Source organism: Manis javanica, chromosome 14 (genome assembly GCF_040802235.1).
Source record: "Manis javanica isolate MJ-LG chromosome 14, MJ_LKY, whole genome shotgun sequence".
Lineage (NCBI taxonomy): Eukaryota > Metazoa > Chordata > Mammalia > Pholidota > Manidae > Manis > Manis javanica.
Window position 1 is genome coordinate 45,934,199 of NC_133169.1, and position 21,185 is coordinate 45,955,383.

Consider the following 21,185-nt stretch of genomic DNA (forward strand, 5'->3'; position numbering starts at 1 on the left):
AATAAAATTTCCAAGGAGCATTTTTATTGAGCTAGATAAATGATCATAAATTTCCCATGGAAAGAAATGCGTAAGATAAGTTTGGAAAATACTGTTCAGGAAGAGTAATGAAGGGGGTTGTGCTCTAACACACACTGAAAATATTGCAGCAACTGTAGTAAGAGAGTGAAGTATTCTTAGCTGCATTGAGAGCATAAGGGAATGGGAGCGCAGTGTCAGGTAAGGAAAGGGAGAGAGAAGGAAAAGGAGGGTCCAGGTGTTCCCGACAGGACGTTGTTCAGGCAGAGGAGCTGGACGTGACTACGGAGGGGTGGGCCATCCTATGAGATTGGTTTGGGGAGCATATCTGGCTTTCTCTGGTTGGTCCTTAAATGAAAATGGGGCAAAAAATTTGGAAACAGGTAGTTACTGACCGAGTCCTGGCCCTGCTGCTGATGCTGCAGGGGCTGCGGTCTGACTCCCTGAGCTGACTGCTTGGGAGGTTGGAGTCAGAGCTCTGTTTCATCTGCGGTCAGGCCATAGTCTGTTTTTACGTTTAGTCTAAAAAATGAATGAGTCTTTGCTCACATGCAATCATCAATTGACTCTTCATTAAGAAACCTTCATTGAAAAGTGACGCTTTGAAAATTTAGAAGGTTGAACATTGTACGTCAGGAATCTGGAGACCCTGGAGGTGACAGAACTCTCACAAAGTTTGCTTGATTAGGTAGTAAAGGACCCAAATTATTAATTCATTAACTTAATAAAGAAATAAATAACAGTAATTGAGGAGTAAGACAGAATAGTAAGGAATACAAAGAAAAGATGTTCAAGAGCAATAAATCCTAAATAATGGGTTTTACAAATTTATTAAACCTAATATGTAGCAACGTCTGAATCACTTATGGCCAACCAGTATATGTAAAAACAGTCTTCTAGTTCAAAATTGTTAATTTCTTTGGTGTTGTCCAGTTCTTTAAAACTGTAGTCAAGGAGCTGCCATGTAAATGTAAACTCCTAACAGCTAACAGTGAGGAACATATGACAAACGCTCACTTGACGGTCATAGCCTACTATCTAACATGATCTTTGTGAGTCATTACTTTGGTTCTTACTGTTAAATAACTAGTTTTAAAGATGAGAAAACTGAAACACAGTGAAGCTAGAGAAGCTGTCCCAAGTGGAGCTATGATGATCAATTCAATGTCCAACCCCAGAGGCACGGACTTTGGACTTTCTGCTTTAAGAGACATTTTTTTTCCACAGGTCTCTATGGTATCTGTTTGGTTGGTTCAAGCAAATGGTATTTTAATCAATTTTCAAACTCGTCAAAGCCTTTGCTAAAATATGCTAGTATGAAATAATTCTATCCTAACTTGTGTAAGTAATGTGTATGACTATATATATAATTTCCCAATCTTAATGTTTTAAAATGGATTTGTGAGGACTTAAAAGTGGAGAGTAAATTGTATATCCACTACCAAATTAGGAGTGGCATTTTCAGATTTCACGTTCAATTACATTGTTTAATTTGTCAGATGCCATGGACAAACAATATTTGTTTTAAGCATGCAATGATTATGCCCCATATTTGAAAACCTGTATGTATTGCTATACATTTAAGTAGTTTCAGTATTAAGTCTAAGATGGTCTATATGGGACTCTATGCATATGACTCAACAAGATTTTTAAAAACTGGAAAAATAATTTGATTTATTGATTTTGGATTAATAACCTTTTAGTTTTACAAATTACCTAATAGGTTGATCTTTATTATAAGAAAGAGTTCAAGTTTTTAACAATCTGCTGACTGGCAGCAGAATAAGAAAAGAATTAGAAAAAGTAAAGACAACTTAAGGGATATTTTGGACAACACCAAGTTGAGTAACATTCATATTATAGGGGTCTTACAGGGTGAAGAGAGAGAAAGGGTTGCAAAAATAATTTCAAGAAACAATGAATGATTCAAGTGGGAAGTATTAAGTTCTGCCCTAATCTGGGGAAGGAATCAGGCACCCAGGTACAGGAAGCCCAGAGAGCTTCAAAAAGGATGATGCCAAAGATATCCACACCAAGATACATTATAATTGAACTGCACAAGTTGAAGACAAAAATAAAATATGGAAAACAACAAGAGAAAACAGCTTGTCACATACAGGGGAAACCCCATAAATCTATAAGCAGATATTTTAGCAGAAACTTTACAGGCCAAAAGGAACAGCATTACATATTCAAAGTGCTGAAAGGAAGCAAACAAACAAACTCCCAATCAAAAATTCTCTACCCAGCAAGACTAATATTCAGAATTGAAGAAGGGATTAAGAGCATTTAAAGTTGGCAAAAGTTAAAGAAGTAGATCACTACTAAAAACCCTACATGAAATTTTAGAGGCACTTCTTTAAGCCAAAAAGAACAGAAATTAGTTCATGATAAGAAAAAATACAAAAGTACCAACCTCCTGTAATAGATAACGAGGGGATAAAGGTAGTGAATCAATCATTTACAAAGTAAGCATGACAGTTAAAAGGCAACAGTAGGACATTTAACTAAAATTGCAAAAATTAGATAAAGGAGGCATTGATAAAAAGAAAAATGCATCATTAAAATATAAAATGGGAGGAGTAGAAAGGTAACATGCTGGAATATGTTTAAATTCAGTGTTTGTAAGTTTAAAACAGTTATTTATGCAGAATATTTTATGTGAACCTTACCTTAACCACAAAGAACAAAAACTTAACAGCAAATACAGAAATGAAAATTAGAAAGGAGTCTATACATAACAAGGAAGGTCATCAAACCACAGTGTTTTGCAACAGTGGAAGATACAGAGATGATCTACAAAAACAACCACAAAAAGGGGGAACAATAGTGACAATATTTGATATCTTGATCTGAGAGATGGTTACATAAGTGTATAAACACATCAAAATTTATGGAGTTAAACACTAAAATTTGTGTATTTTATTGTATGTACCTTAATATAAATACTTAAAAAAATAAATAAAACCATTGATTCTGGGGGAAAAATAGCCACAGAACAATGAACAGTGTGAATAAGTATATACTATTCATTATTGCTTTATTGTTTTAAATGTAAATGGACTATGTTTGCCAATCAAAAAAACGGGGAGTGCTTGTATGGATAAAAACACAAGACATATCTATGTTGACTGCAAGAGACTCACTTGAGAAGTAAGGACATATATGCATCCCTATATTTACTGCTGCATTATTTACAATAGCCAAGATATGGGAGCTACCAAAATGCCCCACAATAGATGAATGGATGAAGAAGAAGTGATCCATATACACAATGGAATATGAGCCAGCCATAAAAAAGAAAGAAACCCTGTTATTTGCAACAACATGGTTTGATCTAGCGGGTATGATGTTAAATGAAATCAGCCAGACAGTGAATGACAAATACCATGTGATTTCACTTACATGTAGGATATAAAAACAAAACAAAATGAAATGAAAACAGCAGTAGACTCACAAACACTGAGAAGTTACTGGTGGTTACCAAAGGGGAAGTGTTGACATGGGTGCGTGGGTGGGGTATGTGAGGGGGATAAAGAGGCAGAAAATCTCAATCACAGTATAAGTTGGTATTGGGGATGGAAAAGCAGTATGTAACACCTTTTTATGTTGGCAGATAGTAACTACACTCTTTGGGGTGACAATTTAATAATGTGTGTAATTGTTCAATCACAAATTTCTATTCTTGAAACATAAGATTGTGTATTAACTAAACCTCAATGAAATAAAATAAAACATTCATAGAGATTTAAGTACAGCATAGGGAATATAGTCAGTAATATTATAATTTATTTGGTGACACGTGGTAACCACAGTTTTTTTTTTTGAACATGTGGTGATGTATATGTTGGTCAAATCACTATGTTGTACATCTGAAACCAACACAGCATTGTATACTAGCTAAATTTCAATTAAGAAATGCACTTCTCTGAAGGTTCTGAACCACTCTAAAAGATAGCCAAAAGACATAGACAACCTCTCCCGATATCTGCCAGGATGAGTAGGATGTTACCTGTAGATGGGGTGTAGCTCACATTTCTCTCTGGCCGTATAATAAATAAAGCCCCCACTTGACAGCTGTCCTCCTGCACAGGCAAGAGAAGGCAGCTGGCGTCCGTGGTAGGAGGAAAAGAAAGACAAGTCCTCAAGAGCCACAGGAAAGGTGTGACTGTATATGAAAGAGGAAGGACCTGCAGAGCGCGTGGGCGCCCCCGAGTCACAGGGACGGGAGCCACAATGCACAGAACTTTTAAGGCAGAGATCCAGAAGAGCGGACTTGGATAACAGGTGTTAGCCTGTGCCGTCCTCTTCTAGTTTTCCCAGGAGCCTCTCTGCGGACTCTCCAGTGGGGTGTCCCGGCCATTCCTGCTGGGGTGCCGGAAACAGTAGTGGTAGAAAGTGCGTTTCCCTCCCCCCTTGAAGTGCTTGACCGGAACCTCTGTAACAAGATTATTTCATACACATTTATTTATATAAGTTTTCCTCCATGGGAAAAAAAGACCCAAAGAAATGGTGAAACCTGAGAGTCCTTATGCTCGGTTCGGTGAAGAGGAGGATACTGTGGAGAGGCGGGATGGGACAAAAGTTTGAGCTGACCGCACACTGGGAAGGACTTCGTGAGGCTGGTTTAACAGTTTCCTCCCGGTCTCTGGGAATAAAGAGGCTGGTGGTTACCAAGGGGGAAGGGTTGGCATGGGTGGGTGGGTGAGGGATGTATATCTCTGGGTGTAGAGAGGGCACCTTCTCATGTAAGTGTTTCATCATCTGCTTCATAGGAAGATCAGAAATTCCTTCCTGCCCTTGTCATTTCCTAAATTCCTTCTGTTTGAAAATCCAGAATTCCCAGTCGTCATCGTCACGTGAGAACCTAGTTCCCTCACAGGGCTCCCCCTGCCGTCGGGGTGCCCACTGCGGATCACCGCTTGGATTAATCATGATATAGATGATTAAACATTATGACTTTTCTAACTGTATCTTTGCTTCTCTATTTACCAGCTGCCACTCTTCTGAAGGAAATATAATAACTTTTAATCAGTGTTTTCTCTAGTAATAAAATATATTATAGACAATGAAGGAACTGAAGTATCTCCAAGGATTTTCATAAAGAATTCAAATTCTGAAATATTTAAACCAGTTCTACTTTATCACAACAAATTTAATTGAGGACAACCTAATAATCTTTTCTGTGGTGACAATCTTCCTTGACAGTAACCTTGACACATGGTGAACCTTTACATGAAATTAATTAATATTTACATATGTCTTTCTTTAAGGAAAAAGAAAAAAATTTTTTGGTGTTTTATTTCCATTGACCATGGAAAATCTTAAGGATAATTTTATATGTAAGAGAAACAAAAATTTTATTTTATCTTATCATATTTTTACAATATCTAGTATTGGTATGGTAAGAATCAAAAGTTATCAGAGGGTATTTGGGAACATGTTAAATGATGTCGCATGACTGAGAAACAATGCAGAATCATACATTTACACCAAGTGATAATGAAACAAACACTGGCATCACATTGCAGAAAAACATAACATGATTGAAACAGTGTATTTTTTTATCTTAAGGAAAGAACAAAGTCAATGTTAAATACAAGAAAGTTACTTGATAACACATAAAATAAATCATGGATTACATTTTGCATAATGAAAAATCTTTCGCATCGTAGGAATAATTAGCGAGTAGCTCATCTTCAATTGAACTACTTCCATAATTTTAACACATATCCTATCTTCTTTCCAGACCTAGTTTAGATACCTTATCTATGGCTCAAGTAGAGGTAAAAGGCTCTCTGAATTATAGACAACTAAACGCTCAGGCACACACACAGCTTCAGACCTCTGCCTGGTGTCTTCCAGGAAATAATATTCACCAGGAAGGGCACTATTTATCTTTGGTAACTGGATCACCTTCCTCTAGGGTGTTGTCTCTGCTTCAGGTGTCTCTCCAAAGGACTGTTTATTGATAGGGGCACAATCCTAAAGTGGCCCTGAGCACACCATGTTAATTTTGCCTGCTTTTTATTCTGCTTCAGCACTAGACAGTCAGATCCTTCAGGAAAGTCAGGAGTAAATTTAACCTTTGTAGATCAAATGCTTCATGTACTGTCCTCATTGAAGCACCCCAATATTTTTTTTGTTTTCAGTTAATGAAATAGAGAAAATGAGTTGAAAGATGACCAAAATCAAAACTTATAAAAAGAGAAACAATTCTTTCAGAGCTGTGCCACAAAGGGAGGACCAATTTCTTGCAAATGACCAACTGAGCACACGCCCCCGTGTGTCAGCCTGACGGGATTCAATTCTCTGAACTTTGCAACAGTCATTCAGGCTTTTGAGCACTTAGGACACTGTGTTCTTTCCTCAGTCTTTCCCAAATTTATGAATAAGTTAAATGATGAGAAAAAATGTCCAGCGATCTGAAAGCGCTCTGTCCCTGCGGATGTTTGGATGTATCACATGAAGTGAGAGTCTTGGCCATGTGTCCTATGCAGCAATCCCAGCAGAGCCTGCTTCATGTCCTTGTTCCTGAGGCTGTAGATTACAGGGTTCACTGTTGGAGGTACCACAGTGTAGATCACAGAAAGCAGCCTCTCAGTAACTGAAGGTGAGTTTGAAGGTGGTTTGAGATCAACAAAACAGGCAGTTATAATAAAAATGGTGACAACAATGAGATGGGGAAGGCATGTAGAGAAAGCTCTAGACTGACTTTTCGTGGTAGGAATCTTCAGCACCGTGGAGAAAATATAAATGTAAGAGATCATGATACAGATAAAACAAGACATGCCTAAACACATACCTAGTCCAATACTCACATAAACTATCATTGATGTTTCAGAGCAGGACATCCTTAGTAATGAGGAGACATCACAGAAAAACTGTGGAATCACATTGGAGCCACAGAAGGGCATGGAAAATGTGCCAGCTGTGTACACAGCTCCAAATAACCCCCCAGTAACCCAGGAAACAGCAGCCATCAGGGCACAGGTGCCACTACTCATGAAGACCTCATAGTGCAGGGGACAGCAAATCGCCACATAGCGGTCATAGGACATGGCAGTGAGCACAAATATCTCACCTGCTGAAAAGGAAGTCATTAAGAGTACTTGGGAAGCACATCCTAAAATGGAAATTGAAGTGTTGTGAGTTAGGTTGTTGACAATGAATTTTGGGATTGGGACAGACACGAGGAAGACATCCAGTAAGGACAAATTCTTCAGGAAGAAGTACATGGGTGTTTGTAGCTGCAGGTCTAGGGTGATGAGAGTAATGATCAGAAGGTTACTCATTATAACAGCCAGGTAAACCACTAGGAAGAGCACACCGTGTACAATCTGGAGCTCCCAGACTTCAGAAAACCCCAGAAGAAAAAATACTGTTACAAAGGTGACATTGGCCATGCTAGATTCTCCTCACTGTCTGTCAAGACAAGGAGATATGCAAAGGAACATCAATTTACACTTTCTAACAAGAATCATGTTGTTACCCAGAATAACATCAGAGAAAAAGAGGCATATGCCTTCTTTAAATAACTCAAGAATTACTAACAAGTTCCTTTTTTAAAAAGTAATGGGATTCCATGAGTTATGTGTGCAGTCAAATAGTCTTTGTGTGAGTTACACATGCTCCTGTAGTCTCAACCTTAACTAGCCACCAGAAAATATAATTTGAGTAAATACAGGACTTTTACTGTATTATTTGTATCATAGTGACATTGTTCTATGATTAATGAAAAATACTTTTGTTTTAAAACAATCCAAACTCCTGTCTTTAGGACTTTTATGGTATCATCCCTAATAGTATAACTGGAGCAATTTATCAATTCTCCTTTGTTCTAAGTATTATGACCTCACATTTGTGCTATTTAATACTCCAACATAGCCAAATAAATATTTTAACCTTATGGGTCTAAAGAAAGGAATATTAAAAATGATTCTATGTTCAATGATTGTATTGTCTTGAGATCATGTAATTCACATATGTTGAACATTTTATTTATGTGTGTGAAAGAATAATTTAGGAAAATTTCAATTCCTTTGAATATGCACATGTGTAGAGAATGCTGTTATTAGGAAATGTTCCCAAAGGTTGATATTTTTATAAGGGTGTATCTTAGAGTCACCGTAATAAAATTTCTTCCCCTATCTGAGTGAACATGTTTTCTTTGTCATGTGTTGTCTATTTTAATATCAGATATCTGCTTTCAGAGTTCAAAATGTTTCCTACATTATTATTTACTAGTACACATTTATTTATTTATTCTCTATTGAAAATATCAGGAAGTGCTCCATATTTATTGGGCACCAAACTGTTTAGTAGAGATGTATTTTTTTTGAAAGGCTTATTACTGAGAGCTTCCTGTCAATGTAAGGGGACAGACAATGATGAATAAAAATACATATAAAAAAGAAAGAAAACCAATGGTGATGGGTGTCTTTAAAATAAGAAAAATCTATTATTTTAGAGATCAACAAAGTATCTGAGATTGGAGGTGGATGATTCGATTGCTCCCTGTTGGGGTGACCTTGAAACCGACCCAAATGGGAAGAGAACGAGAAAACAGGCCAGAGACCAGCGGGGGAGCCTCTCGGGGAGCAGGGCTCAGGCGGCAGAGTAGGGCGATGGGCGTCCAGGGCGCATGCGGAGAGTCTGTGTGTGGTGAGTGGCAAGAACACACAGTGCAGACATCAGATGGCTTGGAAGGCATTTATCACTCTATTCCAATTTTCTGGAGAAATACCCAGAGACCTAGCAAAATAGGAACAAGAGTGAAAAAATATGTTGATGTCCTCCCTAAATTTCACAAAATTGTTTAAGACTCACAAATCATTATTTTGGAATAGTGTTTTAACAATAGAAACATTTTACCAATAGAAACTTGAAATGCATACCTCAAAATAATTCCAGTTCTTCAATCACCTGTGAAGGATTATTTTTAGATGATTCCACCAAGTGCTCTGGAAAGTGAAAATATTTAGTATATCACTTAAGCTCCTGGAATTAAAACAGAACTGTATCTTCCTTTGGAATTTCTCTGTCATTAGAGCATATAGTTGTATTTCTAGTCTTCTGTGGAGGACTGAAAAATGACTGTTAAGATGTGGTAGTTTCTTAACATGGAAAGACAAAATTTAAGCAACCAGGAAATTCATTTGCTTCTTTTATTTTAAAATTGACATCATTGTTGTAGACAATAAGTGTCTACAACAAATTATTTTTAATGTGACTGATGCTTAGAATTCCCCAAAGAAGAACGTCCTAAGAGTCCTCTGAGTAGACTTCATACATAATTACCTCTTAAGGCCTTAGAGTTATAATTACAGGTATTTTCCAGAGGCAGAACTGTTCACACCCCAGAAAACATTCTGGAATGCACCATGAAGGACATGAGTCAGACTTTGGGTAGAAAAATAACAGAGTATTTAAATGGTCCCTTTAATTCCGCTTATTAATAGACTATAGGCTAGTGATTGCCACTTTATAATTGATGATTATCACTTGGGCATGTGGGCACTTGGCTAAAAATGATGATTGCTGTCAGATATTGCTAATTTATGACTCAGTGGGTCATGGCAAAGTTGGAGAACATAATTTAGTCTGTCAAATGGGCAAACCAGATGGATCTTATGCTTTGCATATCCTTGCTGTAGACCTATTCATCTAACACAAAAATCAAAAGACATTTTATTGTTCATCTGGTTAAGGCCCTCAGTGTAGAGTAATGGAACTGGACTAAATTTTAAAGAGAGAGAATTTGAAAATGAGGTGATTTTGGCTTATTTGTGAGGGTTTTTTTCTTTGGCTTTTAATGTGTCTTACTAGCATTAATCATTTTTAGTTATTTTATTTGAAAATACTTGCAACTACTTGAGTTATAATTAACAAAATGCCATTGTGTACTACATAGTTCCAGGAAATTATTTTAGTAATGAAACTGAATAAAATTCAGAGCACACTATATCCACCTATCTTTATTTTGTTAAATGGATTTTGAGCCATGGTTATTATTTGTTTGTGTGCCAGTTACCGTTTCTGGGAACAGACGCTTAGGTGGAGTAGTGCTGGAGAATGTTTCTTGGGTGATTAAGAATGTTGAATAGAAAAGAAAGAAAGCAAAAATGGTATTTAGAAACAATGACCTGGGCTCAAATTTTGGTCATGGCTACTGGGGATTCATTGATTTTATATATTTTTGGCAGAATGTATATAATAAGTTCATACTGGAGATTTTTCATTTCAATCCAACTCCAACTAGATTTTCCTGTTCTTCACTTCTTCCATTTTCTGTACTGACAACCTGGATCTCAAAAATACTATTTCTGGATTTTCACAGTCTTAAAATGTGCATAACACAGTTAATCCCTAGTCACACCACTACAGTGACCAGTTTACATAAGATAGTTGAAGATTCTTTGTAGTCCTCTTTCTTTTCCTTCTACCTTAAGTATATATGTTCAAGATGCTCTGGCCAAAGTTATGCTGAATGAATTCCTTTTAAAAAAATCTATCTTCATAGCTTTGCTCTTCATCTGGTATAGTTATTTCATTTGATTCAGTCTGCACTCACTTAAAATTTTTCTTTACTTTTGATGACAACTTTTTAATGGGTGGAAAATTAACATGTCTTCCAAAAATAATGAAAAATATTTGAAAACAATATCTGTGATAACAATAACAAAATACATATCATTGAAATTCCACTTCCTTCCCATACTTTTTACTCTAATCCTCAGTATCATCCAGGAAACGAGTCTCAAGGTTTAATGGACTATTTTCACGTTTTATTTTTTTGAAAAAAGAAGAGTGACATATGTTTTCTTATTACATAGCATACTGTGAAAACTGTTTTGCCTTAGATATTTCACTTAATATTTTCTGGGAATCACTACAGATCAGTTCTAGAGATTGCCTTCCATCTCTTTTATAAACCAAAGAATAACTCATTTTATTATATGTGCCATAGCTTAAGTAATATCCTGTGTTTGGACATTGAGCTACTTTCTAAAATTTGGCAACTACAAATAATGGTGCAAATAAAAAGCCTGTGAAAATGTAGTACTGAATACAGGATTTGCATCTTCCAGGTATTATCTAACTGAGCTGATGATTGCCCCTGTTTATTGGCCCCTATTTTGTTACTTCGTCACTGCAGTCTATGACTATACTTCGAAGCCCAGTGACCCTAAACTCATTTTTACATATCCACTTGTTTTGAATACAGCAAAATAAATTAAGATGAAGTAAAAATTTTTGGTCTATAGAAATTTCCTACCTCATGTACCCCACAAATGGCACCACAATATCTCTTAATAACAAAGACACAGTCTGAGACAATAAAGTTAGTGAGTCTGCCAGTTAATTTTCGTTTCCAACTCTTCTTTTTTTTTTCATTACCTCTATTTCAACTTTCCTGGCAATTTTTAGGGATTACCTATACATTTTTTTTATAATCTACTTATAAAATTTCATTGGATTTCTATTTTTATTTCCTATAGCAGTTCTAGGAATTACATGCTTGTCTTTGCTAAGTCACTTAAAATTATTATTCTACTATTCTTGAAAATATAATAATATTTGCAATCACATGGAATCACACATATTGTCAATCATACTTCCATATGTGCTATAAACCCAACAAGGCCATGTTAAATATTTAGTTTTTAAACATTCATAAAGCTTATAAAGAAATGAAGTTGGAAATTGTCCAAAAATTAAAAATGAATTATTGGCACTTATCCACATATTCATTTCTTATACTATTTAATAATTTTTCTCAGGAATGGAGTATACTTCTCATAACATTTTATTCAGTTTGAATAATTTACTTCAGCATATTTTGTACAACAATTCTTCCACCAACACATTCTCTTAGTCCTCTATAAAATGATGTCTTTATTTTTATTTCAATCTATGTATGACACTCATCAATGCTGTGTTTACTGTGCAAATTACACACATCTAACTCTTAAAGCTGAGATGGATGAAACCTGTATGTTACTCCTGCAATTGAGCAGGATCTGCTTGCCAGGGTCTGCTACTGATCATTCTCCAACAATATCAGGTATTTACACCATAGATTAAGTTTGGGTTTTACATTTGTTTTCTATCAGAGAAGAGGAATGCTCAGAAAGTGTTCTTTCCTAGTCCATCATTTTCAGAAGTAAAACATTTCTTTCGACAAGACCAAACATGAATATATAATCTGATCAGTAAAACTTGTTTTCTGGTACTTACTAATGTCCAAACAAACCCTGCAAATGATTCAGTAGTTGTATCACCAAAGATGAAAGCAACTAAGGACTCCTTCAATAGGAGATCGGGTGAACAAAGCGTAGTCCAATCATACAATGAATACTATTCAGCAATATAAATGCATAAATTATTAAAGCATACAAAAACCATACATCAATTTTGAATGCCTCATGTGAAGTGAAAGAAGTCAACATGATTCTAATTACTTTTCTTTGGAGAAGCAAAATTATAGACACAGAACAAATCAGTGTTCTTTATGTTTTAAGGGGGAGTAGGTTGACTACCTCATAAGAGATTTCTTAAATAAACTTTTAAGAATATACTTTAGATTATTTTATTTTGTAAAATACATATCACATAAAATTTCTATTTTAGTCATTTTAAAGCTATAATTTGGTGGTATTAAATATATTCATAGTGTACAATCCTCACCAACATCCATTTCATGAACTCTTGTCATATTCAAAACCAACTATATCCATTAGGTAGTTATCATATTGATCTTCTCACTCTGGCCCCTGGAAATCCCCATTCTACCCTTTTTATTATTACTGTCCTCAGCTTTTGCCCATGTCCAGCCTCTGGTAGTCACCATTCTACCCTCAGCTATTTTTATATATGAAGAACATTCCATCCAGAAACAGTAAAATATACATTCTTCTCACATGCACATGGCATATTCTTCAGGGTAGACTGCATGTTGGACCACAAAAGAAGTCTCAATAAATTCAAGATAATTAAAATTATGTCAAGCAACATTTCCAGTTATAGTCACATGAAAACAGGAGTTTATTACAAGAAGGAAATGGTAAAATGCAATATTCACAAAGAAGAATAAAGCTGGAAGTATCACGCTCCCTGATTTCAAACTATATTACACACTTTAGTCATCAAAACTATTACAAAAATAGACACACAGGTCAATAGAAATGAGAGACCAGAACAAACCTACACATATATGTACAATTAATCTAAGACAACGGAGCCAAGGGCATACAATGCAGAAAAGGCAGCTTTAGAGTAAACAGTGTTGAACAAACTGGAAAGATACATGTAAAAGAATGAAATAAGATCATTCAGAGAAAATTAATTCAAAATGGAGAGACTGAATGTAAGATCCAAATCCAGAAAGTTCCTAAAAGAACTCTTGGTAGTAAATTGGCATTTGTCTTAAGGACATCTTTGTGGATATGACTCCAAAAGCGCAGGAAGTAAAAACAAATATAACAATAGGAGTGCATTAAACTGAAGTGCTCTTATGCAGAACAGGAAAACATTATTAAATGAAGAAGCAACTTACTAAATACAAAGATATTTGAAAGCAAGTATTACATAGGTGGTTAGTATCCAAAATACATAAGGAACTCACACAATTCAACAGTAACAGCAAAAATCCCATACATTTCAGTTAAAAATGTACAAGAGATCAGGATAAATATTTCTACAGAGAATAGGTACAGATGGCTGACAGGCACATAAAAATACTCAAATCACTAATTAGAGGAATGAAAAAACAAATCACAGTGACATTGTCACTTAACTTCTGTTGAGTGTTTGTTATGAAAAAGACAAGAAATAACAAATGTTGAAGAGGATGTGAATAAAAATTGTTCCCAGGATTGTTAATTGGTGTAGTCCCTAGGGAAAAGAGTATGGGAATTCATCAAGCATTAAGAATAGAACTTCCATGTGACCCATCTATTCCACGTCTGGGTATTTGCTGAATGAAAACAAAAGCAGTAATTCGAAAAGATATATGGACCCCTGTATTAACTGCAGCATTATTTATAACAGGCAATAAATTGGAACAACCTACTTGACCATCAATAGGTGAATGAATAAAGTGTAAGGGTTTATGTATAAAATGGAATACAACCAAGACAAAAAAAAGGAATAGAACCATGTCGTTTGTAACAAGGTCTATGTATGGATATGAAGTTATTACACTAAGTGAAATAAGTCAGATGTAAGATGAAATAATTCAGAAATAAGATGAATACCTTATGGTTTCACTCTTACTTGTAATCTAAAAAAACTGAAAATATTCAATAAATAAATAAAATAAAAACAACTTATAGATGCAGAGAATAGCCAACTAAATACCAGAAGGAAAGGGGTTAGGGGTGAGAAAAATGGGTGAAGGACGTCACATACTGTGATAGATGGTAAATGAACTTGTAGTGATCACTGCAGTGTATACAGATATATAATTATAAGGCTATACAACTGAAAATTATGTAATGAAATAATCATACTTGATTGCTCAAAGAAGATTCATGAGACATTAATCAACTCATGCCATCATCACAATTAACCATTTTTTGTTGAGAAATTAAGTAAATATTGCACAAAGAAAATCACAGAAGGTAAAAGCCAAAAAAAGATGAGCATTTGATTATTTTTAGTGATGTGCCTGTCATGTATCATGAAATCAATTTTTTCAGTACATTTTGTTCAAAGGAATAATTTATAATTTTATAATTTTAAATATCAAGTAGAAATAACATAAGCCTGCTCATCTCCTAAACCTAGGGAAAAAATACTGTATGTTCACATTATATTTAATGCTGGCAAATCAAAGTTAAATGTGTTTTTATTTTACTAACAATTTTAAAACTGGTTTTATTTACCTAAGATCACTTCAGATAGTGTATACTTTAAAAATATTGGTTTAAATTCTTTATTTCTGAAAGATTTAGATACCTAATTTATGTAAATGCTCATTTATCTCTAGAAATTGTGAATATAACTTCTTTAAGAAAGTTTTTAAATTAATTTAGCAACACCACATGTGGATAGAAAGACATCACACAGATTTAACATACGTATAAGCAGACATACATGAACATGCATAAAGATGGAAACAGAGCTTTTTCTACTTTGTGTTTCCAAATTTGCAGCCATGGGTCAATAGAACTTAGTAATAGAGACTCTGGTTTCTTTGAAATAATTAGTTCTTGTCTTTTCTCCACATAACATATCTTTTTCTGAATTGTGTTTCTGTCAAGTAGGAAAAATGAAGGGTACCTGTTTCCTAATATTTTCTGGAGGAGAATTTCAAGTCCCTCCCTTGACCTGAAATGTAATATTAAGGAGGCAGTGGACCAAATTTTAGGAGACTGACCAAGGAGACATCTATGGTCTGTCTGAATCTTACAAGAAAAACTAGTGGCCCAAGAATCCATTATATTTCCGATTCATTTTTTTTCCTTCTCAGACGGTGGTTGGCCCTCCGGGGGAGTGTCTCTGGGTGCCTGAGAGTCCCCCCGTGAGGAGGGGCCCAGAGCTCAGGTGACGGTCAGGACTGCAGCAGGAAAGGATGAGACAGCGGGGAAAGGGTGACAGAGGAGCAGAGGTCCGAAGGGGGGCCTCTCAAGGAGAGCAGGGGAACTGGGTGAGAGCTCCGAGGCGGCAGGGAGGGAAGGGGGCAAAGCCCTCGGCGGGAGGCGGGCTTCCAGGGGTCACACTGGGGGGCATAAGTTTCACAAGGAAGCCAGTGAAACAGCAAATTGCCTTCAGCAAAATCATGCCAGTGAGGAGATGGTCAGAGCTGTCAGATCACAGAGTCAGCGGGCATTCAGACAGGGGCTCAAGTCAGCGGGGACATTCCCACGGACAAAGCAGGCTCAGGCTGAGATGGAAGGAAAGAGGGCTTTAAACCGACGGCTTCTGCGGGACTGTCATCATCCGCTTCCGATTAGGCCAACCTCTGACCACAGAGCTCTTTACAAATACAGTTCAGAAGTGGCGTCATCTAATATCATCTTGGACACAAAGACATTCCTGGGAATATTGAAGTCTTTTAAATTATTTTATCTTTTAAACCAGAAATAAACTTAGAAAGGTACTCAAGACTAAAATAATAAGCCTTTTATTATATAACCATAGACTCTAGAGGCATCCCCAAAGGCAGGGTACAATATTACAATTTTAACATAAATTAGTCATGGGAGTGGAAGTCCAGAAATAGGATGATAGCCAATAATACTCTAATTCTTTAAGTGTTGCCAGGGGATAACTATGCTTGATGTGGTAAACATTTAGTAATGTATATATTTGTCAAATCAGTATGTTGTGCACCTGAAACCAATCTTATAAAGTATATCAACAATATTTTGAATAAAACAATGAAGCCCTCTCAAAGTCCAGAACGCCTCCCAAAGCGAGCTGCAAGGCTGAGACAACTCACAGCCTCCCCTGAGATCCGGCAAAGGCCGGCAGGATGTCAGCTGCAGATGGGGCACGACTCACATCTCTCTCCAGCCTTGTGACGGGCCCCCAGTCTGACAGCCGGCCTCCTGCACACACAGAAGCAACGCCCTGGATCCTGGTAGGAGGAAAGCAAGGCAAGTTCTTAGGAGCAACAGGAAAGTAATGACTGTCCCAGGGACAGAGAAGATCTATGACCAGTTCCAGTGTGAGCAGAGTCACAGTGCAGAGAAAGCTTTTACAAGTAATTTTGTCCTGCTCATCTGAATGGGGAAAAGAAGAAAAATGGGACAAATTTATTTTTCTTTCTCTCTCACCCAGTCAGCACAGAGACCCAGGAGATCTGAGTCTGATAATAATTATTGCCCTTTGACAGCTTCTGCCAATTTTCCCAGGACGTCTTCCTCAGGCTTTGGAAGGAATGGGTTTTCCTAGCCATCCCTGTTAGGGCGTCAGAAACTGCAGAAGAAATATTTACCTTCCCTCTTTCTTTTTAGTTCTTGAGTAGGACCCCTGAATAAGATAAATCATATAAGATTAATCAATGTATGTTTTATGTATATAGGAGCCTCTCTAAATGAAGTAAAGACCTGTAGAAGTGGTTCATACTGAGAAATTTGCTCTAGTTAATGAAGGGGGAAACGCTGTGGAAAGCTGCGGAGGGACGAAGAGTCGGGGCTGAGTGTGGTGAGCCGTGGGAGCCCTACCAGGGCTGGCCTGCTCAGACGCCGCTGTGCTCCTGGTCGGGGAGCCGAGGAAGCTCCTTGCCGCTGGGTACACAGACGGCACCGCTCACATTAGCGTTTCATGATCCACTCCACAGGAAGGTCAGAAAGTCCTTTCTGCACCTGCCATTTCTCAATTCTTTCAGTTTGAAATATTCACCAGTTACCATTATGAGAGTATATTAACCTTTTGCAACTCTTATCCTAATGGATTTCATGTCCATTATTGATCACCACTTGAAGGAATTATAATTTTGAATATTAAAATTATTATTCTATAATTTTTTCCATAAAACACACTGCCACTCTTCTAAGGAAAAAATAGGTTTTTAATCACTGTTTTATCTGGTAATAAAAAGATAATATAGAGAGTAAGGGAACTAAACATTTCCAGGGATCTCCACAAAACACACAAGTTCTGAAATATTTAAACTAATACTCTTTTACCAAGACTGGTTTAACTGATGCAGAATAACATTCTTTTCTGTTGTCACAACTCTTCCCAACTACCTTGACATGTGAACATATCTAATTGTGTCCACAATAACTACTTCTTTAAGGTAAATGAACATATAATTTGGGGAATTTTTCCATAGACCCTATGGGAAATCTTAAATATATCTTTATGTATAAGAAACACAAAAGTTTTATTTTATCATATTCAGGTTTTTTCTCCAATCTGATATTAGTATAATAAGAATCAAGAGTTGTCAGAAGATACTTGGGGACATGTTAAATGAGATTGCATGTGAATAAGAAACAGTAACTAACCATATATCTAAACCAAGAGACCATAAAGAATTTGGTATCATCCTTAAAACCGACATAACATGATTTAAGCATTCGAAGAAAACTTTGTATGCTTTTGTTAAGTAATTAAGAACAGAATAAATCAATATAAGGCCAAAAACATAATTTTGATGAGACACACACTCTATAGGTAATGACATTCAATGCCATGAAAATCTTCCATTGAACAACATCTGCTATAATTTTAAGGTACTTCATGGCTTCTTTTTAGACTCAGATTAGAAATATTAATATTAACTTGAGACATCGTTCAGATGCAGTTTCCTCTAGGATTTGTGTCTGCTTTAGGTGTCCCTCCCAAGGACTCTGGAAGGGTCTGCGTGCACGTCCACAATGGCCCTGAGCCTACTGCATTATTTTCGCCTGCTGTTTGTTTCACCTCAGCACTAGATGCACCTTCAGTCAAGTCACATGTAAATTTCATCTTGGCAGCTCATATATATTTCATGGTACTGCACTCATTCAAGAGTTTCATTTTTTTGTTTTGAGTGAATCAAATAGAGAAAGTAAGTTATTAGGTGACCAAAAATAAAAACTCTTCATGAAAAATAAAACAATACCTTTGTTGTTACATCGCAGAGAGAGTGGATCCTGGTCAAAGAAGATCAGGAGGTGGGAGCTGCACTGTCTGATGTGGTGCAATTATCTAAACTTTGAAACAATCAGGCTCTTCAGCGTTCATTTCCTTAAGTGTGTATGAATACAGTCCTTTCTTTCCTCAGGTCTTTCCAAAGTTAAGGATGAGGCCAAAGAAGAATAAATGTCCAGCGATCTGAAAGCGCTCTGTCCCTGGGGATGTTTGGATGTATCACATGAAGTGAGAGTCTTGGCCATGTGTCCTATGCAGCAATCCCAGCAGAACCTGCTTCATGTCCTTGTTCCTGAGGCTGTAGATTACAGGGTTCACTGTTGGAGGTACCACAGTGTAGATCACAGAAAGCAGCCTCTCAGTAACTGAAGGTGAGTTTGAAGGTGGTTTGAGATCAACAAAACAGGCAGTTATAATAAAAATGGTGACAACAATGAGATGGGGAAGGCATGTGGAGAAAGCTCTAGACTGACTTTTCGTGGTAGGAATCTTCAGCACCGTGGAGAAAATATAAATGTAAGAGATCATGATACAGATAAAACAAGACATGCCTAAACACATACCTAGTCCAATACTCACATAAACTATCATTGATGTTTCAGAGCAGGACATCCTTAGTAATGAGGAGACATCACAGAAAAACTGGAATCACATCGGAGCCACAGAAGGGCATGGAAAATGTGCCAACTGTGTACACAGCTCCAAATAACCCCCCAGTAACCCAGGAAACAGCAGCCATCATGGCACAGGTGCCACCACTCCTGAAGACCTCATAGTGCAGGGGACAACAAATCGCCACATAGCGGTCATAGGACATGGCAGTGAGCACAAATATCTCACCTGCTGAAAAGGAAGTCATTAAAAGTAGCTGGAAAGCACACCCCAAAATGGAAATTGAATTGTTGTGAGTTAGGCTATTGACAATGAATTTTGGGATTGGGACAGACACGAGGAAGACATCCAGTAAGGACAAATTCTTCAGGAAGAAGTACATGGGTGTTTGTAGCTGCAGGTCTAGGGCGATGAGAGTGATGATCAGGAGGTTACTCACTAGGACAGCCAGGTAAACCACTAGGAAGAGCACACCGTGTACAATCTGGAGCTCCCAGACTTCAGAAAACCCCCGAAGAAGAAACCCTATGGCCATTGTGGCATTGACCATATGCTGGATTCTCTTCACTGCCTGTCAAGAGAAGGAGATATGCAAAGAAACATTAATTTACAGGAACCATACTGATATACAGAATCATTTCATTGAAGAAGAGGCATAGATCCACCTTAAATGCCTCTGAAGAGTACTGAAAAGTTCATTTTTTAAGATAAAAGGATTCCATGAATGATACATGAAGTCCGTAATTCCTTATATGAGTTACACCTCACCCTGTAGCCTCTGCTATAACTTCCTACCAGATAAATACAATAAATTATAATTTATTATAATTTAATAAATTTTCCCAGCCCAGTTAGTGCTGCAATAATATTGTGCTGTTATTAATGAGAAATTCTTTTGCTTTCAGAAAGGAATCTAAAGGCCTTTAACTGTAGGATTTTTATGTTATTATCCCTAATTGTCTAAAAGGAGTAAATTTTAAATTCTCTATTTTTCATAATAATCATGATCTCTCATTTACAAAGCATTTAATAATCAAACATAGCCTAATAATTTATTCTTACCTTATACACACAAAGGAATATCAAAAATTAATTATTTGTTAAATGTTTGTATTGGACATTAAACTGGCAGAGACAAATTTTTTAAAAGGTTGATTTTGGGGAGCTTGCTGTGAATGGGAGGAGAAAATTAATAAACATACCTATAAAGACACATTGCAAATAGTTTTTGTGTCATTAAAATAACACAAATGCATTATCTGACAGATTACCTGGGTCATAGTGGAGACTGGAGGTGGGCAGTGGCTCCCTGCTGGGGGACCAAGAATCTGAAACCCAAGTGAAGAGAAGAATGCAGGACAAAGGCCATTGAAGGAGACACTCTGGGAAGCACAGCTGAAACAAAAGAGAAAACGCAGCGGGCATCTGAATTACATATGGAGAATCCCTGTGTGGTGAACGGGAAGAATGCATGATGCAGAAATAAAATAACTTTGAAGAACATTTATCACCCTATTCTAATTTTCTCCAGAAATACCCAGAGAGGGGTCAAAAGAGAAAGAAGAGTAGAGAAATCGGCTACTGCGTTTCACTGCTTTTGGTGCATTTCATAAATTTCCACAAGATTTAGATATTATTATTTTGTAAGAGTATTTTAACATTTCACCAATAAAACATTGAAATTCATACCTTAAAATAATACCAATGCTTCAACCACTGGACAAAGGATTACTTTATAGATGATTCTAACATGTAAATGAAAAGTGGAAATTCTGAAAAAAGAAATATATACCAAAGAATATACCAAAGAATATCTAAAATTAATCACCTGAAATTAAAACAGACCTATATCTTCTTTTGGAATCTCTCTATCATTATAGGATATAGTTGTATTTCTGTTCTTCTGTGGAAGGGCTAAAAGATGTCTACTAAGATGTGATAGTTTCTTCAGAGAGAAAGATTAA

At 36.5% G+C, this 21,185-nt stretch overlaps 1 protein-coding gene and 1 pseudogene across 1 annotated transcript; both read right to left on the reverse strand.

Moving 5' to 3' along the window:
• Positions 1-6,479: 6,479 nt before the first annotated feature.
• Positions 6,480-7,424, reverse strand: LOC140845945 (olfactory receptor 14A2-like). The gene has a single exon (XM_073221263.1). It carries the CDS (start codon positions 7,422-7,424, stop codon positions 6,480-6,482), a length of 945 nt encoding a protein of 314 aa, XP_073077364.1.
• Positions 7,425-18,828: 11,404 nt separating this feature from the next.
• On the reverse strand, positions 18,829-19,771 carry LOC140845943 (olfactory receptor 14A2-like; annotated as a pseudogene).
• Between the last annotated feature and the right edge of the window lie 1,414 nt (positions 19,772-21,185).

Bases quoted from the DNA above. Each gene is read 5' to 3' on its own strand.
- LOC140845945 (XM_073221263.1), bottom strand. From the start codon at position 7,424: ATGGCCAATGTCACCTTTGTAACAGTATTTTTTCTTCTGGGGTTTTCT.